The sequence below is a fragment of the Schistocerca cancellata genome, chromosome 9 (assembly GCF_023864275.1).
Source record: "Schistocerca cancellata isolate TAMUIC-IGC-003103 chromosome 9, iqSchCanc2.1, whole genome shotgun sequence".
In the NCBI taxonomy this organism is placed as follows: domain Eukaryota; kingdom Metazoa; phylum Arthropoda; class Insecta; order Orthoptera; family Acrididae; genus Schistocerca; species Schistocerca cancellata.
The window spans coordinates 216,669,895-216,697,635 of NC_064634.1; the positions used below are offsets into that span (position 1 = coordinate 216,669,895).

Genomic DNA, 27,741 nt, shown 5'->3' on the forward strand with positions numbered 1-27,741 from the left:
CGACGGAACCATTTTCTGCAAACCATAGCCTTAAGTTTTGGGGTCACCAAGAAAGCCAATTAGGAGAGCTTGATGCACTCGACAAACACGTAACGGTCAGTTTTCTTACGGGAACTTGTATCGTCCACTGTAGTGCTCAAGTATTAAAGAATGTTTTGTTTTATTTTCATTTTTCTTCGATTTCCGTGGGTTGATTTCATGTCATCTAGATGTGTGAAAGACTACAGACTGGCCAACTTATCTGTCCTTGATTGTTGTTAATTTATTAGAGCCTCCCTACATTATATGGTGCAAAAATTCTGAGCAACAGTAGAACATTCACTGTTTTGTATTACTCATTAAGTAAAATTTTCTAATTACAATTTTTTGGTAGGCCCTGAACTGCCATTCGCACCTACTATTTAGTAACGTACGTGTGGTGTACCCAGGTCACCAGCTGAAATCGCCGTCTTGCAACAAGACGTTGTGTACGATTGTTTCAAAGAAGTAAATACGGCTTTGCGTCTCCAAATATGACACCCGTGCCTACATCGGTATTCTGTAAGATAAGTCAATAAAAGGCCTAGCAGTGATTTTTTGCAAGACACTGCTCTTAATTTTATAAAATGCAGATATCTTCCGGAACTTTTGAGCTGTCTTCAAACAGCGTTCCTCTACTTCCTTTTTTGCAGTCATCGGCAGGATATGGTGACTCCTATGTAGATTTCTCGCATACTTTGTTACTCACTTCTCTAGCGGTAAACAGGCAGGCGATGTTAGTCAACAGCGAAACAGATTGTACGTTCGCATTGAGTTTTGGGAGTTGCTATACTTGTTGTTTCTTCAGTAGAGACTTGTGCTGTCGAGTTTTTGTTACCATAATCGAACAATTCTTAGAATTAACTTCTGATAGCCGAGACCTGCAGTTTACTGTGTATCGGAAGCTTCGTATTGTTAGCTAGCCCAAACACAAGGGCTATAAAAAGTGAAGCCATTACAAACAAGTTTCCGGAACAGCGCCTTGGAGATGCCTAGAGCGGTCCATACGTGCATACTGGTGAGTGGGGGGCGATGCCCTCCGAAGGCCTTATATAATACGGCGCGTGTATCGAAGTGCATTAGTCCTCCAGACGCATCCAGAGGAAATGGTCGTCACCAGGGTGAGTCACCGAGATATTGGCTGGTTCTCTTGTGGTGGCCTTCATTACGTTAAAGTCTGTTCGCTACTGTTACTGTCACAGGTGTCGTAGAGCAGGCCTGTCGTCTTGAATTTCAGTAGACTTGTAGATGCTGAACACCATTTACGCGTTCACATAGCAAATTATTACAAGTAAGTACATCGTAGTGGGTCAACTTGGCTTAAAACTTCTTTTTTGTGACCTATCCAAGACATTTTACTGAATGAATTGCACAATCTTGCTTGAAACGCTGTTTCAGGTTCATTGTGCAACTATCAAATTGTTCGCGCTTTAGTTAACGAAAAGGATAAAATGGTTTCTGCTACAAACGTAGAAAGGGGACACTCTTCTGATTGGAGAGACACATTAAAGGATTTCCATTACTTTTAGTGTTAAGTCTGCTATCGTACCTAATATACGTAAACACTCGTTTACCCCACTGATTAGATGTCTTTTATTTGTAATAGCATCCGTGGTTTCATCTGGAAGGCACTGGTACTTCAAATTTAAAAAATTAATAATCATTAAATCTTGGTTTGAGATAGAAATCACTGGTATGATTGTGACTTTTTTAAATTTGAAGTACCAGTGCTTTCCAGATGAAACCACCGATGCTATTACAAATCGAAGACTTCGAATCATACACAGTGGCCCTTCTTCGAAAGTGGTACATCGTAGCCGTCATTAACAGCGTTAGAGCAACGGTCGGCTCTGACGTAATGCAACGCGATTGTAAGAGATTGTGACGTGCGGATTTTTTCTGTGGTGGTCATACTGAGGAGATCATTGACAGTGAAAGTAAATAAATTCAAAGTTGTTGTAACACAAATTTAAGTTTGCACAACACTTTCAAGAATAGTTTCGAAATGAAATCACTGGCGTAATGTGTATGTTTGATGTTGTCGTTGTGGTCTTCAGTCCTGAGACTGGTTCGATGCAGCTCTCCATGCGTATGTCTGATATAAATTTATTAAATTTTAGGCCCTTGTTGCTTGCTGTTTACGGATATAATTTGGTTTAGGCGGTATGAGTTCAAGGCAGTTTCGAGTTGTGGGACTGTGTCTAGGAGAAACACGAAATTGTTTTCAAATATATAACATGAAATGACGGGTGCTTAAACTATCTCCCAGTGGTTCCCAAGTGAAACCACCTCCTTAAAACAACATATTTACTTTTGTCAATTTCTTCTCTTATTTGTTGCTTACTATGATGATAAAGTTTAATCCTGTTAAAAATGTATATATTTTTTCCGTTGTTCTGACTCAAAGGGTTAATACACAACAAGCTGCATTTCTACATTTTCCAGGCGAATGCTATAATTAATACCAGAATACGAACATAAGCAGAAGAAACTATAAATAATATCTGCAAACGGTATGTTCACTGACATCCTGAACAGTATTTGTCTGTTACTAAAAGTAGCAGCTTAGTCCTCACATTAGAGGCTACAGTACCAATGATATTTCATGGGTAACAGGTAATAACTACAAAACAGTATTTTGTTTCTAGGTTTTGGAGAGAATTATTCTAGTTTTAAAAGAAACATATTTGATAAATTCTTAAAAGTTTCTCTTATCTCTCCTTATTTTATGAATTTGGAAGTCGTGGACAGCAACACGTCTATTTACTCAATCCTTTACTTTGTGTCATTAGAACTTGAGGAGAGAAACTTACACTCCTCATTTTTGCGTTAGATAGTGTCCTATAGAATCGTATTTTCGGGTAACGTACTTTTCGTTGCAAGAAATTGCAGCGAGGCTAATATCCGATGATCACCCACGATGATGTTTCATAACAATGTTATTTAAGCAGCTCATTATAATAGATATATCCTCATTAGAATGTCGTTATAAACAATTCATTACAACTTAATTTAATATAGATATTTGTGGATAATACTCTTGTAAAACCTTCGATGGCTTACCTGTTAATAAGCAAATTCTTTTACATCATAGCAGATTTTTTTTTAAACTTATAGGATCGTTATTATTAATTAACACAGTACTGAATTAAAGATACTGGTTCAAGCAATATATTATCAGTATGTCGGAGTTAACCCGTAGGCGTTCCCAACGACTGCCTTATGTAATGGCCAACAGAGAGAAGGATTTACTTTTAGTTCACTCAAGCTCTTCCAAGTTCGTTTTGAAGTAACACCGAAGAACGCAATAAAAACCGGTATAACGTAGACATATACTTAACTTTTCACATAATATCTACGTCATCTGATTTATTCCCGTATTTACCTATCTTCTGAGTGCAGTCTCTTTGTACATTATGAGTCTGCCTACAGCAAGGTTCATGAAGAAGAATTATTGGTATCGGTATTCGTGTTACAACAGGACGTCGCTTGTGCGCAAATGTCTGTTGTGTTCACATCGATGGACAAGTAGTTTAACGTCAGAGGACAAATGTCGCGGATTCAACTTTTGTCCAGCACAGGAAATTTTCTGCTACTTACCTTTGACAGTGATTTCTAATTGTGATGGACTTACCGTACTTCGGAGTCCACGTTAAACTGTAAGTTTCTCTGTAATTGGCCGACAGGTCGATCCAAAAGTTGGAAGAAGGCAAGGCCAGACCATCTCCAGTAGTACCATGCCTAGTACTCTGATGCTCGAACAAACGTCCCTAGTTATGATCATTTTACTTTACTGGTCACTTAACTATACACGTAGTTCTGCTTTGTAATTTGACACAATTTTAATAACTGACCAGTAGTGGCACGTAATTAAAACTCTTATTCATTGTGTGATCAAAAGTATGGGGATTCCTATTAGTGGGTGTGTCCAGCCTTCACCTTTTGACGCCTTGAACTCTGCTGGGGACTTTTTCCGTAAAATGTTGGAATGTCTGCAGAGGAATGGCAGTCCATTATTTTTCCTCGAGGACCAAAACTAGAGAAGGTAGTGACGTCGGAAGCTGAGGTGTGGAGCGAATTAAATGTGGTATTTCCATAAAGGTTTTCCATTGGGTTCAGGTTGAGACTCCTGGCAGTCCAGTCAGTTTCAGATATGTTACTGTCCGCAGACCATTGTCTCACAGATTCTGCCTCACCACAGTGTGCAGTCTCACGCTGAAACAAACAGTCAACGTCTCCGAACTGTGCCTGCATTGTATTCAGTACACGATACTGTGAAATGTGTTCATGTTTCTCTATATTTAACGTTTTCTTAAGCTTAATAGTGGGACCACGCGCTAACAACGAAAATGTCATGTCCTGCGTTCGGCATGAAAAAACTAACAGCCAAGTATGAACACACTTTCTTATAATTTTAAAAAATGCCTTCTAGGCATGCTCTAATTGTCAAACCCAAGAACATGAAAACCCCACAACTCTTGTGGTGGCAAAACCAGATAAGGAAACTACATAATGAAAGAAAATAATGACCAAAATCATCTCTACGAATTACAATGTACAGCGTGCTACTGAATGTTATGGCGAGTGTATACTATGCTAGAGCGGTCGTAAGTACTGGTTGGAGCTGTCCCTAGAAGCAGGTAAACACTGCTAGTCTGACTATCCGGGTGTGCTTATAAGACCGAGTCGGCGGAGTACTACGTGAGTCACGATTGTTGGAACATTGTCACATGTTTGGCGATGTAGTTCCATGTTTATTCGCAAAGCCTGTAGATGTTTACATCCACTGGCGATGTTTCACTCTGCGCTCTTGAAAGAAGGTCGGCAGTCCATCTTGCTTATCGCTTGTGCGGGTCCTCTAACTGATAAGGGGCCGCTACGGCAGAAACACCCTAATACCATAACAAAACCTCCTCTGTACTTCACTGTTGGTATTAAGGAAGTTAGTGATTTCCAGGCATTCGCCAAATCCAAACTTTTCCATCGGATCACCACAGCTACAGTGTGATTCATCATACTAAATCACTCACTTGTAGTCATCGATTGTTCTGTGACGTCGGTCTTCGCTCCAGCTTATACATTGCTTATCATTAACTACAGTTATTGTGGCTTACAAGGAATTATGAAAGCTATCAATTATTTTCAACTGCTTAACCATACTCGTTGTGCTAGCTGGATTGCTGGTAGCTCGTTGGAAATGACTGATTCCTTCTGCTGATTTCTTGCAGTTCTTCACAACTACCTTCTACATTGCTCTACGGCCCGTTTCTACCATTAGATGAGGTGTGGCTGCTGTCATTTTTTTTGTGGTTGTTCCTTTGCGTTGTCACCTCGTAATTAAATCACCAACATTCTACATGGCAGCTTTAGAAAGACTGAAATGACAGATATCTACTTAGGTTAATTCCAATCACTAGTCCACTTTCGAAGTCACTAAGCGTTCCAGACCAGACCCATTCTGCTATTACTGCTTCTCTACTGACCACACAATACCTGACCGTCTCCTCAAACATTGGTGGCTCTGCCTCTCGTGACACCTAGTCGTCGGTTACACAGTACGTTGGGATGTCGAGATGCTTTTGATCAGACCATCTATGACAGTTCTGTTTCATACGCACTCAAATTTTGTCACAATTTTTGGGTGGCTCCTGATCTGTAGTTGATTGTCGTCCAGCTGCTATACAAGTACCGCAGATAGTGACTGAGTGTGTGTGCTGAAGATGATGGGTACTCCCTGTGATGCATGGGGGGGGGGGGGGAGGAGAGACATTTATGTTCATGTCCACCACTGTCAGCTCGCATGTTGGCTCCCTCAACGAACGGTCCTGAGATCCTCTAAGGCTTCTTTAAGCAACTCCCTCCGTTTCAGTCGGTATGTATTTTGTACTTACTACAAGGGTAAAATGGGCCTCTCCAGAAAGCGGGAAAAATTTTGTTGATTGCAATGGACTGCATTGGAATCTGTGATGTTCTTCCAACGTTGAAGCTGCAACTCACCAAGCTTTTTCTGTCTGGGTTCTCCTTCCTTATACAGTGTTTGTTCAGCGCTAGGTAACTGATTTCCGTGGTGCTCTACAGTTCTGGAATTCATCTGCTACCTACCTGTGAACGTAGCGCCCAATGAAGATCTAACAGCTATTATAATTGTAAATACTATTATTTTTATACAGTGCTAAAAATCACACAAATAACCATAGTAAATAGCTAAATTTTACTTATAGTGTGTGTACAGTATAATAAGAAGCACACACGATTAAAGTTGAAGGTGATATGGAGGCATATAGGCTGCTAAATTTAGTATGCAGCGTTATCATACCTATCAGCAGAAATGGATCTAAACCCGTAGGCAATAGTGTCAAAATGAGTATTGATGACCAATACGGGTCCCTCCATGCGGCTCAACCATAGAGAATGACTGGGAGCATGGCAAACGCTCGACAACCCATGACCAGATGTTTCCAAAGGTTGAGAGATTTAGAGAACGTGACAACCAGATCAACAGTTGAACTGATGGGTCAAAACAACTTAAGCAAGAAGTAATCTTGCATTGTCTTGTTGAAAGAGATCTGCCGGCCTTAACACATCTGACGCGTACTACATGCCGTTAAAATTACCGGCTATGTAAACCAGAGATAATAGTGTACTCTAAGGAATCGCATAATCTCACGCCTAGGTTATTGGTCCCGATGATAATGATGGATGCAAATTGCCGTTGTTCTCGGAACCCATGTGATGCTGTATGCAGAGCCGGAATATCTGATAAGATAATGTGATGCTATCCCTGTGTTCATTGTTGCACCACTGCCATCGTGCCTCTCCACGCCGTCACGTCACGTGGAGCCGCAACAGTGATCGCAAAGCCAACAGTATTTCTTGGTGCTCCAGACATCGTCGCACTCTCCATGTGAATACTTTTTTTTTACCAGAGACAGTCCGTATCGTGACAAAAAACGTGAATGGGCTGTGTGTCCCTGATCTCATATGTCCCAATCGCGTGGGGCCTTGGAGATCTTGGAAGGCATTGAGTGTGGTCCTCTTGAACTCAGAGAGTCAATAGTCATATGACAGTTGTGGGATCCAGCCCAAAGCGAGCAACTACATAAAGAAACAATAAACACAAAATTGCTAAATTTTTAAGAAAAGAGTCTAGATCGCTTAATAGATTTGTAATGTCCTTTTGCCTAGTGGCATCATCAGATCAAAATTTCGAATTCATAAAATAAAGTCCAAGTGTAGTATCAATAACTCCTACGCCTAATCGGGCCTTCAACTGACTTAATTTCAGCATGTGGTGCAGGCTTTACTTTATAATGAAACTGATTTGGATATGATAATGAAACTGATTTGGATATGATAATGACAGTAGCCGAAACGACGTTATAAACAGAGACGTTTATTTAGTGATCTAGATCATTTACTTCACAAAAATATTCACCATGGTCTTTGATTCTTACAGCAAATTTTTTCCTTTAATAATAAGGTATTTCAATAAGCCATAATCCTGCTGCCGTATTCCGACACCTGTTAGGCGTTTGTCCTTATTACAAGAGCGTATCACAAACGAACAACGTAAAAATGCGATATCAAAAAAAAATGGATCAAATGGTTCCGAGCACTATGGGACTTAACATCTGTGGTCATCAGTCCCCTAGAACTTAGAACTACTTAAACCCAAATAACCTAAGGAAATCACACATATCCATCCCCGAGGCAGGATTCGAACCTGCCACCGTATCGGTCACGGGGTTCCAGACTGAAGCGCCTAGAACCGCACGGCCACACCGGCCGGCAATGCGATATCCGCGCTGTGAAAATGTACTTATACACGAAATATATTTTGCGTCAATCATAGTTCCTTTGTATAGTAGCGATGAAATAGCAATTTGTGGACCCAAACATGTAACACATTTTAATTTAGAAAACATTACTAGAGATATCACTGATCAAAATATAATCTTTGAAATTATTATAGCAGTCTACATCACAAGGCACCTTTATTAGACTGTGACCCGTTTCGATCATCACACGATCATCTTCAGACCACATACTGATGGACAATGACAATGCCTGGAGCATGAGATGACGAATGATGATAGTCAACTGCATCAAGTACAATGTAATAAGGCTGCAGCAGGTTTCAGTACCATTAGGTGTATCTTCTGCAGAAAGAATAAAGCAATAACTTCCATTACGTTAAAATTAAAAGCACACATTATGAGAGAAAATGCTACTTGACTTGAGTGTTTTAGCTCATAATGTATGCTTATGATTTTGTTGTAATGCCAGTCAAGTGACTTTATTTCCTCGCAAGAAGATACACCGAGTGGTACTGAAACGTGATTAAGGCTTATAAAATTAAAAATCATGCAACCATTCGGCAATTTTTATCATTTATTTCAACCCTCCAAATTATTTATGTGAAATCTTATTGCTTTATAAATAAAGCAATCACTATTAATATTATACATCTTTATTCTTCATATCCACAGAAAAAACCTCAACACCAAAATGTAATATAGAGCAATGGAGTTCCAGGAATACTTTTGTCTAGGTAACACATTTAACGGATTAACATTGCAACATCACAAGATAATGTTAACGTGTGATAAGCTTGTACATTAATAACTGGGGTAACCGCGTGAATGTTGAATGCAAGTATGCAAACACGCATGCATTGTGTTCTACAAGTAGTTGATTCCATTACTCTCTCTTAACTGTAGTTGTTCACAGATGTGCTGTTAGGGTCTGTCGTTGTCATAGCGTGTCACCGTGAATGAACAATGCGTGTTCATACTGCTCTAACACAAATATTCCTTTCTTCTCACTCATCTGGATGGCTGAAACAAAGACAAAATCTGAGAGAAAAATACGTTATCGTGTTAAGAAAAGTGACAGCTGTTGCGAAAAAACCGGTGCTCCAAAACACGTGCCACTGCGATACTACTATCCACTGACTCTTTATGCTGAGAACGACGCCTCTATCGAACGCCACGAGAATACCAAGTAGAAGCATAAATCAACAGCGTTTATTAACGTAGATGATAAATTTTAAATGGGACGAGAAGGTATACGAACTGAGGAATCACTTTCACGGCCTGTGACGTGAGTGCAACGTGTGAACCTATAATTTGTCAAAATGTTGTTAACTTTGTCCCATATTGAGCAATAGCATTGTTTCGTCCTCGCTCAGCAATACCCTTAGCGACTTGTTGCGCTGGTACCGCGAGAGGTAATCCCGCACACACGAGTAACCTGAGAGGCGTTGTGGCCATGGCGAAAGGAGCTGTACAGCCAGTTGGTGGACATCCAAGAACAGGAGCCCTCCGTAAAGCTCGCAAACGAATGAGCCGCACGTGGCACCTCACGAATGGTCAGCACAGGGCCGATGTGTGTACACAAAGAAGCCATTGATGTAGTCAGTGTCTTTTCCTGGGCGAATGGGTGGGATTCATCTACATCTACATCTACATTTATACTCCGCAAGCCACCCAACGGTGTGTGGCGGAGGGCACTTTACGTGCCACTGTCATTACCTCCCTTTCCTGTTCCAGTCGCGTATGGTTCGCGGGAAGAACGACTGTCTGAAAGCCTCCGTGCGCGCTCTAATCTCTCTAATTTTACATTCGTGATCTCCTCGGGAGGTATAAGTAGGGGGAAGCAATATATTCGATACCTCATCCAGAAACGCACCCTCTCGAAACCTGGCGAGCAAGCTACACCGCGATGCAGAGCGCCTCTCTTGCAGAGTCTGCCACTTGAGTTTGTTAAACATCTCCGTAACGGTATCACGGTTACCAAATAACCCTATGACGAAACGCGCCGCTCTTCTTTGGATCTTCTCTATCTCCTCCGTCAAACCGATCTGGTACGGATCCCACACTGATGCGCAATACTCAAGTATAGGTCGAACGAGTGTTTTTTAAGCCACCTCCTTTGTTGATGGACTACATTTTCTAAGGACTCTCCCTATGAATCTCAACCTGGTACCCGCCTTACCAACAATTAATTTTATATGATCATTCCACTTCAAATCGTTCCGCGCGCATACTCCCAGATATTTTACAGAAGTAACTGCTACCAGTGTTTGTTCTGCTACCATATAATCATACAATAAAGGATCCTTCTTTCTATGTATTCGCAATACATTATATTTGTCTATGTTAAGGGTCAGTTGCCACTCCCTGCACCAAGTGCCTATCCGCTGCAGATCTTCCTGCATTTCGCTACAATTTTCTAATGCTGCAACTTCTCTGTATACTACAGCATCATCCGCGAAAAGCAGCATGGAATTTCCGACACTATCTAATAGGTCATTTATATATATTGTGAAAAGCAATGGTCCCATAACACTCCCCTGTGGCACGCCAGAGGTTACTTTAACGTCTGTAGACGTCTCTCCATTGATAACAACATGCTGTGTTCTGTTTGCTAAAAACTCTTCAATCCAGCCACACAGCTGGTCTGATATTCCGTAGGCTCTTACTTTGTTTATCAGGCGACAGTGCGGAACTGTATCGAACGCCTTCCGGAAGTCAAGGAAAATAGCATCTACCTGGGAGCCTGTATCTAATATTTTATGGGTCTCATGAACAAATAAAGCGAGTTGGGTCTCACACGATCGCTGTTTCCGGAATCCATGTTGATTCCTACATAGTAGATTCTGGGTTTCCAAAAACGACATGATACTCGAGCAAAAAACATGTTCTAAAATTCTACAACAGATCGACGTCAGAGATATAGGTCTATAGTTTTGCGCATCTGCTCGACGACCCTTCTTGAAGACTGGGACTACCTGTGCTCTTTTCCAATCATTTGGAACCTTCCGTTCCTCTAGAGACTTGCGGTACACGGCTGTTAGAAGGTGTGCAAGTTCTTTCGCGTACTCTGTGTAGAATCGAATTGATATCCCGTCAGGTCCAGTGGAATTCCTCTGTTGAGTGATTCCAGTTGCTTTTCTATTCCTTGGACACTTATTTCAATGTCAGCCATTTTTTCGTTTGTGCGAGGATTTAGAGAAGGAACTGCAGTGCGGTCTTCCTCTGTGAAACAGCTTTGGAAAAAGTGTTTAGTATTTCAGCTTTACGCGTGTCATCCTCTGTTTCAATGCCTTCATCATCCCGGAGTGTCTGGATATGCTGTTCCGATCCACTTACTGATTTAACGTAAGACCAGAACTTCCTAGGATTTTCTGTCAAGTCGGTACATAGAATTTTACTTTCGAATTCACTGAACGCTTCACGCATAGCCCTCCTTACGCTAACTTTGACATCGTTTAGCTTCTGTTTGTCTGAGAGGTTTTGGCTGCGTTTAAACTTGGAGTGAAGCTCTCTTTGCTTTTGCAGTAGTTTCCTAACTTTGTTGTTGTACCACGGTGGGTTTTTCCCGTCCCTCACAGTTTTACTCGGCACGTACCTGTCTAAAACGCATTTTACGATTGCCTTGAACTTTTTCCATAAACACTCAACATTGTCAGTGTCGGAACAGAAATTTTCGTTTTGATCTGTTAGGTAGTCTGAAATCTGCCTTCTATTACTCTTGCTAAACAGATAAACCTTCCTCCCTTTTTTTTATATTCCTATTTGCTTCCATATTCAGGGATGCTGCAACGGCCTTATGATCACTGATTCCCTGTTCTGCGCTTACAGAGTCGAAAAGTTCGGGTCTGTTTGTTATCAGTAGGTCCAAGATGTTATCTCCACGAGTCGGTTCTGTGTTTAATTGCTCGAGGTAATTTTCGGATAGTGCACTCAGTATAATGTCACTCGATGCTCTGTCCCTACCACCCGTCCTAAACATCTGAGTGGCCCAGTCTATATCTGGTAAATTGAAATCTCCACCTAAGACTATAACATGCTGAGAAAATTTATGTGAAATGTATTCCAAATTTTCTCTCAGTTGTTCTGCCACTAATGCTGCTGAGTCGGGAGGTCGGTAAAAGAGCCAATTATTAACCTAGCTCGGTTGTTGAGTGTAACCTCCACCCATAATAATTCACAGGAACTATCCACTTCTACTTCACTACAGGATAAACTACTACTAACAGCGACGAACACTCCACCACCGGTTGCATGCAATCTATCCTTTCTAAACACCGTCTGTACCTTTGTAAAAATTTCGGCAGAATTTATCTCTGGCTTCAGCCAGCTTTCTGTACCTATAACGATTTCAGCTTCAGTGCTTTCTATCAGCGCTTGAAGTTCCGGTACTTTACCAACGCAGCTTCGACAGTTTACAATTACAATACCGATTGCTGCTTGGTCCCCGCATGTCCTGACTTTGCCCCTGCACCCGTTGAGGCTGTTGTCCTTTCTGTATTTGCCGAAGGCCATCTAATCTAAAAAACCGCCCAGCCCACGCCACACAACCCCTGCTACCCGTGTAGCCGCTTGTTGCGTGTAGTGGACTCCTGACCTATCCAGCGGAAACCGAAACCCCACCACCCTATGGCGCAAGTTGAGGAATCTGCAGCCCACACAGTCGCAGAACCGTCTCAGCCTCTGATTCAGCTGGAGACGCAAAAAGGGTTCCATGTTAACTGTGTGTTGTAGTGCCCGACAGCAGTAATTAGACCAGTCTAGTGACTGAACACAACGTTAGATCAAGTGTATAGGCTTTGCATTAAGTGTATGGGTGAACAGCAGTAATTGACCGACGATGTGCAACAGGCTTGGAACTCCATCCCACAAACTGTAGCCTTAAAGACATTCTTGACTCTCATAAAATCCCCACTTCCAATTTGAAAGATAACCAACGCTCCCTACCGTTACAGCGTGTATTTAAAGCAAACCTGATTTGCATCCTCATAGAGGCACTATTAGCGCCATTCTTATGTGACTGGCGCGAAATTTAAATAATCTTTCAGATGTAGAAACACGTCTATCCACTTTAGTTTATATCGCACTATCCCTTAAGCCGTCGGCACACGGACCGCGCTGTCGAACGTCAACGTTGAGCGTGCCAAGTTCCACGTGCTGCTGAACGCTCAGGAACGATGTGACTTTTGCATACGGTACGTGGGCCCCAACGTGTTATACGGGATCACAACGCACTCCAGTGGCAATTGCGGTATGTTTCTAGCTCGTAAATCACACTGTTTACTTAAACGGGTGCGCGTAAAATTCCCGCATTAACTATATCAAAATGCACATTTCCTCCATTACCCATAGGCCAGTCGCGTTGTTCTATATGTAATATACACAAATAAAAACTTCAATATCCATGTAAATGTTTTAAAACGAAAAGGAAAGTACCATGTCTAATAAGTAAGAACACAGACTTACAAAATTTCTATTACAAACAGTGTGATACAAATTTGTAATAGTTCTCCACATAAGATAAGCATTATTTCAGCATTCCCACATTTTAGCAAAACTCTAAGGTCATTCTTACATGATCACTGTTCGGACCCAGGAGCAGAATTTTTACAACATGTGAATTACAAGACGTAAAAGAAAAAGGAGCAAAATATCGTTATAAAAGTAGCGCAAGCTGTCCTGTAGATAAAGCCAATCGAACAAACTCACTCCTCAAAAGAAGGTGCACTTATATTTACATCACATCAAATACTATAGTATAAACTTATATTAAACTAATAATAATGCGTCAGAACCTATTACACGAAAGGGGGGAAAAAATTAGACAGCGCGAGACGCGAACCAAATTTATATCTTGCAGCTAGGTAGAAGTTGGTAATGCTACTCACTACGCTTCACTGACAACATAGGATCCTCCATGTGTCGTTGCATTCAAATGGCATACTCTCATAACGCGCAAGTTACAATAATACTTTTGCCACGAATAAGATGTTTCTCGTTATGTTTTTTGCAACGAAACACACAGTTAACAACGGGTTTTCGAGTAATTCTCAATTTGCTGGTGCTCATAAACGGCATATCTACGTATAGGCTTAAAATGAATGCCAATACGGCGCATCACAACTCTGTGCTGAAGGGAGATGGCGTGCATGTGACGTAGCTGGCCTTATGCCATCTCATTGGTCAACGCTCAGCCGCCCGCTCAGAATATCTGACCTGCTAGATATTGCCCTGCACGTTCGGGAAGACTCCCGAACGTGCTATTCCACGCTACGACGTCAGAAACTTGGCACGCTCAACGCTCAACGTTCGGATGCACGGTCCGTGTGCCGACGGCTTTAGTGTCACGCTTGTTTTCTATTAGTGTATTTGAGCCATCTGCAGCCAGAGGCCTCCAAACTGTAGCGTGTAACGTGGCAGTGTATAACGTAAATGTGTCTATGCGTGAAGAACAACGTTCTGTAGTCGAGTTTCGAATTCGTTCACACATGGAGCACACACGAGCGTTGCAACATCTGCAACAGTTCGATGCCTTGTGTTCACTGTCATCGTTCATCCTCTATAGAGTCAAGACTTGCGCCGATTTACATCTGTTTCAAAAACTTAAAGAAAACCTTCAAGTACTTCACTTTAATAGTGACGAAGCGGTGCAACGAGAGGTGACGTTATAAAACCGTCAGCAGACATTCTAAGTGACGATATCACCAAATAGGTCTCTCGTTGGGAGAAATGTATTCATCGCCTGCATGACTATGTAAATATGTAGACGTGAAGAATTACGTTGTAGAATGTTACAAAACAACTGTTTACGATTTAAAAAGATTTAGAAGTTGTAACTTTAAAGGCCTTATTTTTCAGCATGTGCTCTTAATAACAAGATCATCTTCTGTGCAATAGCACATACAAAATAGTAACCCTTACAGGGTACAGATAGGAAATTGCGTATGGTCGTCGCTTTTAAAGAAAACCATTGTACGCTGTACTGTACTGATGGTTCTTTCGTGTGAAATACTGCTGTTCACCGATACACTTAATGCAGACCCTATACATTTCACTATACTTTGTGTTCCATCACTCGACTGGACTAATTATTGCTGTCGGGTAATAAAACACACTGTTAATGTGGAACACTTGTCGGCGTCTCCAGTTTAATCCCGTCCTCTAGCCCGTAAAAGGACACCGACTACATCAATGGGTTCTTTATGTCCACACAACGGTCCTGTGCTTAAAAGTGAGGTCCCAAGTGCGTCTCTTTGGTGTGCAAGCTGTAGGGAGGTTCCTGTTTTTGGATATCCATCTACTATCCACAGCTCCTTCCGCCATGGTGCCATCACCTCTCAAGTCAGTCATGTGCGCGGAAAACACTTCGTCTTGCGGCACCAGCGCAACAAGTCGCTAAGCGTAATGCTGAGTGAGGACGGAAAACTGTGTTGCTGAACATGGCACAAACTTAACTAAACAAGGGTATATTAAAGGTTACACAGGTTTTACTCGCGTCATGGGCCCTGGAAGTGATTTCGGATACCTTCTGGCCCCATTTAAAATATCTTATCTACATTACTAAACGCTGTTGATTAATACTACTACACTGTACTTACACGCCGTTCGATTGAGGCGTCGCTCTCTGCTTAAAAGATATATGTTTCGAGCACCGCTTTTTACGTAGCTGTTGTCAATTTTCGTAACACGAGCTCGTATTTTTCTCTCAGATTTTGTCTTTGTTTCAACCATCTAGATGAGCGAGAAGAAAGGAATATTTGTATTAGATGAGTATGAACACGCACTGTTGATTATTTCCATCATGGTGGCGACAGGGGTAGTGGCGGAGGGCATACAGTGCCACATGTAATTTTACTTATGTTCCAAACAGGTTTATGTCTGTTGAAGTTATTTTATTGGTCTTGACGCAGCCGCTGGGCTAAAACATTTTTCATTTATTAGTGTGTAAGACTTCTCAAGAAGGCTATATTATTATAGCAGAAACCATGGTCAAGGTTTAAAATAAACGTAATTTAGTGCAACTGTGGGCTGTTTTTCATTCGAGACGTTCTGTTGAGTCACAGTGGCAAACCGACTACGACATAAATAGACCCTAACAGCACTTCCATGAACATCTGCAGGTGAGAGAGTAGTGGAATCAACTACTTGTAAATGTCTGAAGATTACCTCTGCTTTAAAAGGATGATGAAGAAATAGAAGAACTTAACTTTGTTTTCATATACGAAAGCTCTCCATTACTCGGTACATCACTTCATACAGTGAAATCAGGAATTATTTTAGATCTCTCGAATTACGTAAAAGTAGATGTTCTGTTTTCTTGTAACATTTGACGTTGGCTAACATCTGACTGTTTACTCGTTACGAAAGGCGACGAGTTTTATGTATCGAAAATGTCAGACCTAATGCTTTCAACCAACATATAATCTAATCAGAAGCCAGATTTTCAGTGTCTTCAAACGAGGTTCCTTCTCAACGTTCCGCCGAAGGAGGTAATTACAGAGCGAAAACTCGGTGTCGAGATGGATGGTGGACGATACTGAGTCGTTTGAGGGCAACCGCGAGAATACTTCATCCACAATTTTACCTTTTCCATCCTGAACGGGAATTTAGCGTCTCATCCATGAGCTCACTCTAGAGCAGTACAAGAGTGGAGAAGAGGGTTAAATTGCAATTCTGACGACCATTCAAAATCATGCAAATGTTACATTATTCTTACACCAAATCATGGACCACACAGCAGTATGATACAACCAACACCCATATGAAGTTTCATAAACTAGGTTTTTCACAGTTCATATTACATTATTCTAAAGGTTATGTATGGCCTTGAGGGTGTGTGGTGATCAGTGACCTCGTGGATTTAAGTAAAATATGTATTGATTTATGCTTTGTATAAGAGTGTGGCAAAGAACTTAGTGGTCAGTTTGAAAGGTATTAAAATTGTAATTCTATGTGCACGCAATTTTTGGTGTGTGGAGGTAGGAAGGCTTGATTAAAGTCAGTTAAATGGAACTTACGGGAATTTGAGCTTACTGTGATTCAGTCGTTTTACTTGTGACTTTGTTTCTAAAGTATCGTTTTCCGCTGGAGGAAATCTTTAGCGAGCATCCTGATTGGTTTTGGGAAATGGTTTGTTGGGGGTTTCTACTTTTGGTTTTCGTTGTAGACAGATTTATCACGATAAATGACGGAGCTCGGAATTCAGAGAGATACGATTTCTGCGAGGCACTTGGTCAAGAGACTGTTAGTGGATCAAAACTTCGTGCTAAAATCCGTGTGAGCGTGTTTAGTGTGATGGAAAAAATTAGTGCAAGAAAGAGCCTTAGCGCTTCGTGAGTGGCACAAGAAGTGCTTACAAAATGACACATAAGTGAAAGTGCATTTAAAAAAATTATTTCTTGTCCAAAATATTATTTATGCATAACAGAAATGCAGAAATTTATTTAATATGCCGTATCATTCATAATTTGTGTTAGTTTAAGTTATTTCGAAATTCATGCTGCTCCCACACCACTACAAAAGTCTTGTGAACACTTTTGGACTGGCGTTTTAATCACTTAATTCTGTTGACTGACATTTATTTTGTATGTACTTGTATGAACTGAAGGGTGCTGCTTCTGAACATTCTGACAAGCCAGAATGTTAGTAAGTGGAGGTGTGTGAGGTAACGGGCGAGTTATGGCGCCCTGGAAATATTCTAAGTTCGGAGTCGGCATGGTCACACTGGGGCCTCTTGACGGGCAGCGGCCCAGCAGCAATCACATCGTGTCGAACATTAGCTGAGCATGAGGGGTAGCACCAGCTCGTGGTCCATCCACGTGGCTGGGAATTCCATGGTGACGCTGTGTCGACGAAGGAGACACGCCGGGAGTGCCAAAGATGGCGGACTTTGTGAAACCTTAAAGGCAGACATTTCACAGTTCATATAGAAGTTAATAGTAGCCAGATGAATCATGATACCTCAAAAAAAAGTACATTACCATTATTTGCACGACGATTCTGATGGTGTGATCGATTTTCAATATCTTTATTCGTTTAAAATTTAGTATCTGACTGTAAATTATACAAGTAACACCCAGCAACGAATTTCCAAAATCTAAACGGCTCATCTGATTTCGTCTGCCGACGTGTCTTTAGAAAGCTATTAGTGTAAACCTAAATGGGTGTAAATTACAGGCATGTAACTTGAATAGTACATAAGTTATTGGAGGTCAAAGTGGCCGATTACTATCATTGGCATCAGGCCTTAAGTACTCCCCAGTTTCACGAAAAAACGGTAGCAGCATGCTTATAAATATATTTATCCATCTATGTCTTTGTTTATATCCGATATACACTATTCATAAAGAAATCGGTTAAATATTTACTGTGTTACATAAAGCACAGCGACATTAGGCTGCTGGCCTACCTTTTGTTCTGTTCCTTAGAAATATGTTTATCTAATTTCTTTATGTAGCTAATAATGTGTGTTAGAGCTGTAGGAATATTTATTTAATTTCAAGTTATTTAAATGTAAATCCAGTATTTCGAAGGTGTTACATTGTGTTTGTGAATGTATGTTGGCTTGAAGACATGGTGGGAACGCTCTAGCCAGTCACAGCGCTCGTGAATGGGGAGACAGGATGGAAGTGGGAGAGGAGTACAGCACAGGACTCGGGAAGTGCTGGACGCGATGGCGCAACGGACGCACGGTTGCAAGAGAGACTAGTAGAGTCTGGAGTTTTGCGCATGGTCGCGGAGGGATAGAAATATTTCGGAGTGCCGACCTGTGCTCTTGTGAGATTTCCATGGCTTCTGCAGTGAAGATTAGATTAGATTAGATAAGATTAGTACTTGTTCCATAGATCAAGAATACGACACTTCGTAATTATGTGGAACGTGTCAGCTTTATAAAAGGTGTCTATACAAGATATTACATTAGACAAAATATTACATGACACTCGATAATTTTAATTTTTATTTTTTTAGGGCTTGGAAAATTACCACAAAAATTCATCTAATGAGTAGAAGGAGTTGCCATTAAGAAATTCTTTTAATTTCCTTTTAAATGCTATATGGCTATCTGTCAGACTTTTGATGCTATTAGGTAAGTGACCGAAGCAGCATAATTTACCCCCTTCTAAGCCCAAGTTAGAATTAACCTTGAGTAGTGAAGATCATTCTTTCTCCTAGTGGTGTAGCCATGTACACTGCTATTACTTTTGATTTCGTTCGGATTGTTAATAACAAATTTCATAAGTGAATGTATATATATTGTGAGGCTACAGTGAAGATTTCTAGCTCTTTAAATATGTGTCTGAAGGATGATCTTGGATGAGCTCCAGCAATTATTCTGATTACACGCTTTTGTGCAATGAACACTCTTTTACTCAATGATGAGTTACCACAGAATATGATGCCATACGAAAGCATAGAATGAAAATAGGCGTGCTAAGCTAATTTACTCAGATGTATATCGCCAAAATTTGCAATGACCCTAACAGCATAAGTAGCTGAACTCAAACGTTTCAGCAGATCGTCAGTGTGTTTTTCCCAGTTCAACCCTTCATCAATGCATACACATAGAAATTTTGAATATTCTACGTTAGCTACCGATTTCTGATCGAAGTCTATATTTATTAATGGTGTCATTCCATTTACTGTGTGGAACTGAAAACACTGTGTTTTGTCAAAGTTTAATGAGAGCCCATTTGCAGAGAACCACTTAATGATTTTCTGAAAAACGTCGTTTACAATTTCACCAGTTAATTCTTGTCTGTCGGGTGTGATAGCTATACTTGTATCATCGGCAAAAAGTACCAGCTTTGCATCTTCGTGAATATAGAATGGCTAGTCATTAAAATATATTAAGAACAGCAGAGGACCCAAGACCGAACCTTGCGGCACCCCAGTCTTGATTGTTCCCCAGTTTGAGAAATCGCATTATGTGAGCTGTTTATTTCAACTTTCTGCACTCTTCCAGTTAGGTATGATTTAAACCATTTGAGCACTGTCCCATTCATACCACAGTACTTGAGCTTATCTAGAAGTATTCCACGATTTATACAATCAAAAGCGTTTGATAGATCACAAAAATTCCCAACTGGTGACTTCCGGTTACTCAGAGCATTTAAAATTCCATTAGTGAAAGTATATATAGCATTTTCCGTTGAAAAACCCTTCTGGAAACAAAGTGACATTTTGTTAAAACTTTATTTTTACAAAGGTGTGAAGCTACTCTACAATACATGTAGATATAGCATGCGTTCAGAAGTGAATTTCTCGCGAGCTGTGTTGTTGTTCGTAACTAATTACGTGAAGTAGGAATCTATTGTTTCCCTGTTATTCAACTTATATTTTATTTAATTGCTGGACCATCGACACCAATAAGTGTTTTGAAGAAATATACGGCACTCTCAAAAGTACTTCTACCATCGTACTTATCATTCTAAGTCGTTAAGATAGTACCTGCAGATTTTATTTATTGCATTCTTCTATTTACAAATTTTTATGTTTCATTCGGGATTGCCGAGTGATAGGAACCTTCGACCATTCGATTCGTGTGTTATTGTATACTGTAGACTCAGCAGTATTTGGCTTGTAATGCAGCAACGATGTATCCCAGCCTCTAGAAAACGAACCAGCCAAAACTCCGAGTCAGAGGGTACGTAGTTGAGGACCACACCACATCATTTCATTATTATTTTGAAAGACTGCAAAGCTCACCATAATTTTCGGTCTGGTATAACATGATAACCCCCATGAGGGCGGTAGCAATGAAACAGTTTACTTCGAATCAACTAAAAATACACCTTCGTGTACAATAGTTTTAATTGAAGCATATAAGCCAGCTGAATTATAAAAATGTCTTTTAGCAACTAGTTTGAATCTCAAAGACTAACAATGAAAGAAAGAAAGAAAAACCGAAACAATTGGTTTACTGTCACTATCAGTTATTACATTTGTCGTTACTGAAAAGTGTCCTGTAATGTGTGTACGTAAGTGTAGTAGTGTGACTGTGAGTTTATAATTTTTGTATGTACGTCCTCTCTCTCCCTTTCTCTCTCTGTCTCTCCCTCTCTCTTTCTCTCTCTCTCTCTCTCTCTCTCTCTCTCTCTCTCTCTGTCTCTGTCTCTCTCTCTCTCTCTCTCTGTGTGTGTGTGTGTGTGTGTGTGTGTGTGTGTGAGTGTGAGTGTGAGTGTGAGAGAGAGAGAGAGAGAGAGAGAGAGAGAGAGAGAGAGAGAGAAAGGGGGGAGGGTTAGAAAATAGATTCAGAGAGGTTTAACGTTTCTCGTGCTGGTAACGTTTGTGTTGTACATATTTTCCAGATTCTCCTGATTGCTGCTCTCCTTAATACTGTTCTAGCGGCACCGCAGTTGAATCCAAGAGACGCTACAGTTGTGGTGCTGGAGAATGACTTCAATGGAGTCGATCCGTGGCACTGGAGGTTTGTCACTAACGTCTTATATACAAGACACACCGTATCGCACTTGACATCAATATAATTAAATGAAATTTTTCCCACGACTACTGCTTAAAAACGGAGACGTTCGCTCAGTACCGCTAGGGTAGACAAATGAAAGCATGGCAAGTATTTTCATTTACAGACACATTGTTCCAATCATATAGAATATTGTCCCTCAAGAGGAGCTTCACAGATATAGCTGTTACCAGCTATAAATATACTGACTTAAGTTCTCCTACTAATCATCTTCAGTTTCAGCACAGACAACGAAACCTCTAACTCGATCCAAATAGAACTCAGGAAGTCGAGCGTTACAGGCCGACCTCTGTGTCGCAGTCAGCCTATAGGCGTCACTGAATGCGGGTATGGAGGGAATGTACAGCATTTCCCCCGGCCGTCATCAGTTTTCGTGACAGGAGGCGCTACTTCTCAGTCAAGTAGCTTTTTCACTGTCCTCACAAGGGTAGAGTGCACCCTGCTTACCAACAGCTCTCGGCTCATCTGGACAGTGATATCTCCATGTGTTAGCAACCCCCAACAGCTCTTAACTTCGGTGATGTGACGGGTACCTGTGTCATCCTGTGGCGAGGCCGATGGCTGAAGTATTTTGTTGCTTTTCCCGATTACTGAGTCCTGTTTCTGTTGCTGTCCTCCTTTTTGCTATTCCTTATTTATTAATTCCTATGTGCTACGCCTAACTTTTAGCCGTGTAATATGGAAGACTCTAAAGCGTTCTTTTGCAGAGTAACATGCTTACATTCGGTACGGTAATGGTGTTACAGAAATAGATTTTCAGCAAATGACCAGTTCTGGAGAGAGGCCTAAGTTGTTTCGGATATACAAATAGTCGAGCATTTTCCCGTAAGCTTTTAGAGAATAATGTGCATGTCAAAATTAAATGCAGGACATTGGTGCAGTATCTGCACCAACTTCTGGCCTCTCATCTCAAGTGAATTACAATGAAACATTTCTCCAGCGTTCCAAAGGTTGAAAGAATGAATTGTGTTTTCACTCTGACATTACAGCGCTGTTGGTGTCGGTGTGTAGACTTATTATTAATAAGGGAAGAAAAAGGAAACGATCATGTCCTCCTTGAAAAAAACCACTGAAAATCAAATTGGAAATTGGTGGTAAAGTCTTATGGGACCAAACTACTGATGTCATCGGTCTTAAAGCCTACACGCTACTTAATCTAACTTAAACTAACTTAGACGGACGGCACACACACACCCATACCCGAGGGAGGACTCGAACTTCCAATGAGGGGAGCCGCGCGGACTGTGACAAGACTCCCCAGACCGCACGGGCGGAAAATATAAACAGTTGGATAGAGGTGTGATCCTCGCACTTACAGAGTGCGAACCCAAAGTCGTAAGAATTCTGCAGTTTTCTTTGGTTCTACGGAACCTGCCACCTCTAGGTTTACTTACTCCATTCTGTCGTCAATCCATTCTGCCTTGTTAGAGACCTTGACGGAATTGAGTACTGAGATAATATCTACAGCGTTAGGTAATTGCAAACAGTCATCAATACGTCCGCAGTGGGAAAATTCCTCATTGATACTTCCCGAAATTTCTCTTAAAGCGCAACTTAATTATTACTAATTTGTGATCAGTGTGACTCACAATATTTCTACAGAAACATCAATGTGGGTATATGTGTGGTGCTTTAAACTGTTTGCATTTCCAGAATTCAAAATAGTGTTGCATCTACATCACTATTCCGTGGAATCACGGACCTTTGAAAGGTACTCAAAAATGTTATAACATGACGCAGGATTGTCGATGTAAGTTCAACAAGACTAATACAGTTCTTATTTTAGAAGTAGCATCTACATTTACCTCATCAATAAGCCCAGTTACAGTAAAGCATTCGTGTTCAACAACAGAATATAGTATAAATGGAGCAGCATTCGTTGTTGTTGTTGTTGTTGTTGTTGTTGTGGTATTCAGTCCTGAGACTTTTTTGATACAGCTCTCCATGCTACTCTATCCTGCGCAAGCTTCGTCATCTCCCAGTACTTACTGCAACCTACATCCTTCTGAATTTGCTTAATGTATTCATCTCTTAATCTCCCTATACGATTTTTACCCTACACGCTACCCTCCAAACCTAAATGTTTGATCCCTTGATGCCTCAGAACATTCCCTACCAACCAGTCCCTTCTTCTTGTCAAGTTGTGCCACAAACTCCACTTCTCCTCTATTCTATTCAAGACCTCCTCATTAGTTACGTTATCTACCCATCTAATCTTCAGCATTCTTCTGTAGCACCACATTTCGAAAGCTTCTATTCTCTTCTTGTCCAAACTATTTATCGTCCATGTTTCACTTCCATACATGGCTACACCCCATACAAATACTTTCAGAAACGACTTCCTGACACTTAAATCTATACTCGATGTTAACAAATTCCTCTTCTTCAGAAACGCTTTCCTTGCCATTGCCAGTCTACATTTTATATCCGTCCTACTTCGACTATCATCAGTTATTTTGCTCCCCAAATAGCAAAACTCATTTACTATTTTAAGCGTCTCATTTCCTAATCTAATTCCCTCAGCATCACCTGACTTAATTTGACTACATTCCATGATCCTCGTTTTGCTTTTGTTGATATTCATCTTATATCCTCCTTTCAAGACACTGTCCATTCCGTTCAACTGCTCTTCCAAGTCCTTTTATGTCTCTGACAGTCCGCAGCTCGTGGTCGTGCGGTAGCGTTCTCGCTTCCCACGCCCGGGTTCCCGGGTTCGATTCCCGGCGCGGTCAGGGATTTTCTCTGCCTCGCGATGACTGGGTGTTGTGTGATGTCCTTAGGTTACTTAGGTTTAAGTAGTTCTAAGTTCTAGGGGACTGATGACCATAGATGTTAAGTCTTATAGTGCTCAGAGCCATTTTTGTCTCTGACAGAATTACAACGTCATCGGCGAACCTCAAAGTTTTTGTTTCTTCTCCGTGGATTTTAATACCTACTCCGAATTTTTCTTTTGTTTCCTTTACTGCTTGCTCAATATACAGATTGAATAACATCGGGGAGAGGCTACAAACCTGTCTCACTCCATTCCCAACCACTGCTTCCCTTTCGTGCCCCTCGACTCTTATAATTGCCATCTGGTTTCTGTGCAAACTGTAAATAGTCTTTTGGTCCCTGTATTTTACCCCTGCCACCTTTAGAATTTGAAAGAGAGTATTCCAGTCAACATTGTCAAAAGTTTTCTCTAAGTCTATAAATGCTAGAAACGTAGGTTTGCCTTTCCTTAATCTTTCTTCTAAGACAAGGCGTAAGGTCAGTATTGCCTCACCTGTTCCAACATTTCTACGGAATCCAAACTGATCTTCCCCGAGGTCGACTTCTACCAGTTTTTCCATTCGTCTATAAAGAATTCGCGTTAGTATTTTGCAGCTGTGACTTATTAAACTGGTAGTTCGTTAATTTTCACATCTGTTAACACCTGCTTTCTTTGGGATTGGAATTATTATATTCTTCTTGAAGTCTGAAGGTGTTTCGCCTGTCTCATTCATCTTGCTCACCAGATGGAAGACTTTTGTGATGACTGGCTCTCCCAAGGCCTTTAGTAATTCTAATGGAATGTTGTCTACTCCCGGGGCCTTGTTTTAACTGAGGTCTTTCAGCGCCCTGTCAAACTCTTCACGCAGTATCGTATCTCCCATTTCATCTTCATTTACATCCTCTTCCATTTCCATAATATTGTCCTCAAGTGCATCGCCCTTGTATAGACCCTCTACATACTCCTTCCACCTTTCTGCTTTTCCTTCTTTGCTTAGAACTGGGTTTCCATCTGAGCTCTTGCTATTCATACAAGTGGTTCTCTTTTCTCCAAAGGTCTCTTTAATTTTCCTGTAGGCAGTATCTATCTTACCCCAAGTGAGATAAGCCTCTACATCCTTACATTTGTCCTCTAGCCATCCCTGCTTAGCAGTTTTGCACTTCCTGTCGCTCTCATTTCTGAGACGTTGTATGAATACGAAAGAAGGGCAGGCAGTGAGCTGCTATGAATAGCTCAGTGATACGGTTGTTTTCATCAGAAAACAGTAAATCAGCGTCGACAAGAACAGTTCGCCGTATACATACCGACGTGGCAACCAGAAGATGAAGAGATAGAGGAAGTGTACGAGGATATTGCGTGGGTAATTCATTATGTTAAAGGAGATGAAAATAAAACTCGGTTCTAGGGGAAGGAATAGAAGAAAGTGCTGCAGGACAACATGGGCTTGGCTGTTGGAATGAGAGGGGAGAAGAACTAACTGCGTTCTGCAATAAATTTTGAGTGGTAATAGCGAATTCTCTGTTCAAGAATCAGAAGATGAGGAGGTATACTTCGAAGAGACCCGAAAACACGAAGGTTCCAATAGATTACTTCTGGTCAGACAGATTCCGAGATCTGATATTGGATTGTAAGTCATATTCAAGATCAGATATAGACTCAAATCACAATTTATTAGTGATGAGGAGTAAAGTGAAGTTTAAGAGAATCGTCAAGAAGGATTAGTGTGGAAGGAAGTGGGGTACTGAAGTATTGAGAAAACATAAGACGCCTTTGTCATTCGCTAAGGATGAGGATACTGCGATAAGGAATACCAGAGTAGGCAAGTCAGTTAAAGAGGACTGGACTTCCCTAGAAAGTGCAATCAGAGATATTGGACAGTCAAACACAGAAACAAGTAACTTAACTCAGAAGAAACCTTGAATTACAGAGGGAATACTTCGACTGATTGACGAAAGAAAGAAGCACAAAAATCTTAGTAACTTCCATTGGCAGAGAAGTGACACAAAATCTCCGCTGCTTTCCCCAACCGTGTCTACTTGTAAGTGACGAAAGGCTACCGCCTCCTTAGGCGAAATGCTGCTGTTTTTGTGGTGCTACTGCCGTCAAAATTCGGCGAGTTGGTAAGTTTCCTCTGTCGTATCTGCTGTAAGTGTACAAACGTCTTTCACTACTGATAGCTTGTGATCAAAGCTAAAACCTCTTCCCTGACCGTAGTCACGTCATTCACAGATTTTGTTATGAAACTGATAACGGATCGTCGAGCAGAAACTTTTGTCACCGTTGTACCGCAACTCGTTTAAAATTTGCAGTCTGCCTCCTCCTGTCCTTGCCGTGAGTCTTTCTCCCAGGCCCTCGTCACACCGATCACAGCAGCAAGATAGTGAAAACCATCTTCACGCACATTAAACATAGATGAGGCAAAACATTATGACCGCTGCCCACTCACTGCAAGATCCCATGACATGTTGTAGCGTTGCACGCACGTGGCCTGGTAGGGTGTGTGTATCATTATGCAGGCTGTCCTAGAAGGAATTGCCAAGGATGTGACAGGAACGATAATTTGAAGCAAAAAGTCTAATAAAGAATGGCTATCAAAGGCATGCCTTAACAGCTATGAACCATTATTCAGTAGGAGAGATGTGTTTCACAGTAGAGAACATGAACAAGTGCTCGGAACTCTTAAAGTACCCATTTTAGCACACATTTTTTTCTAGAATTTTTTGCACCGTATGATCGTTCCTGTTATATTCCAGAATACTGACCATTTCTTCTGGAAACCCGTATACAATCGGAGCAGAGACGAATGCGAATTACTCTACCGACGATACGGGCCGGAAATGAGGAAAGCCACTGACACAAACGAATTACATAAATGGCAGATGATTGTGACTCGTCGCCAGAGAACGAGGACCACCTACGTACTTTCATGCTTGATGTTTTCTCCGATTGTAATGACATTTTCCAGCAAGAATCTTGTTAGAGTGATTTAGGATGCATGATAGTGGACTCATTTGATAACATAGGTACCAAATTTGCCTCATCTGAACGTCGATGGAGCATACTTAGGACTCTATCGGGCGCCAGTTCGGCTCACAAACCGCTATTCCAGCACTTACCGGAACTACGTGACCTGTGCCTATACATCTGTTGCTTTATATCATCGGCAATCTACAACGGTCTTCTGTAATCCATTCTTTATTGCTGTCCAGAGGTGCACCAACACAATATTAATGATGTGATCATAATGCAATGACTCACCAACGTACAATTCACAGAAATATTCACACCGACCGAAACAAATCTTTCCTCTTACCATCGCCAACTCGTTACTGTTATTAACGGCGCCTGTTTGAATAAAATGCCCAGTTTTACCAATCTCTAAAATAATGGACTCCTTTTCTCTGACATCTCGCTTTGCTTTCGCAGAACTTAGATAATCTTCAGACACATTTCATCATTTCCTGGTCAAAGAGATGTTTTCGAAAATCTAACTATATACGTAGCGGCTTCTTGAAGATTTTCTGTTGCCATTTATTGCAAATTATACGGTAATTCTCTAATTTCAGTTTTTTCACTGTTATGTCTTTGCACTTCTCTGTAGTCCTTTACATATGCTAGGACTTCAGTTTAGGTATTTCAATGTTTTACTAGTTTGTAAGCTGAACTCAGCCACCTGT

At 41.0% G+C, this 27,741-nt stretch overlaps 1 protein-coding gene across 1 annotated transcript in view; it reads left to right on the forward strand.

Moving 5' to 3' along the window:
• The first annotated feature begins 1,106 nt into the window (after positions 1 to 1,106).
• The window catches only part of LOC126100300 (endocuticle structural glycoprotein SgAbd-5-like), a 50,012-nt gene continuing 23,377 nt past the window's right edge, over positions 1,107 to 27,741 (forward strand). The window contains exons 1-2 of the mRNA XM_049910908.1: positions 1,107 to 1,139; positions 21,140 to 21,258. Of these exons, the coding sequence (XP_049766865.1) occupies positions 1,125 to 1,139; positions 21,140 to 21,258 (134 nt within the window). The 5' untranslated portion in view covers positions 1,107 to 1,124. The remainder of the gene's footprint in view (positions 1,140 to 21,139; positions 21,259 to 27,741) is intronic.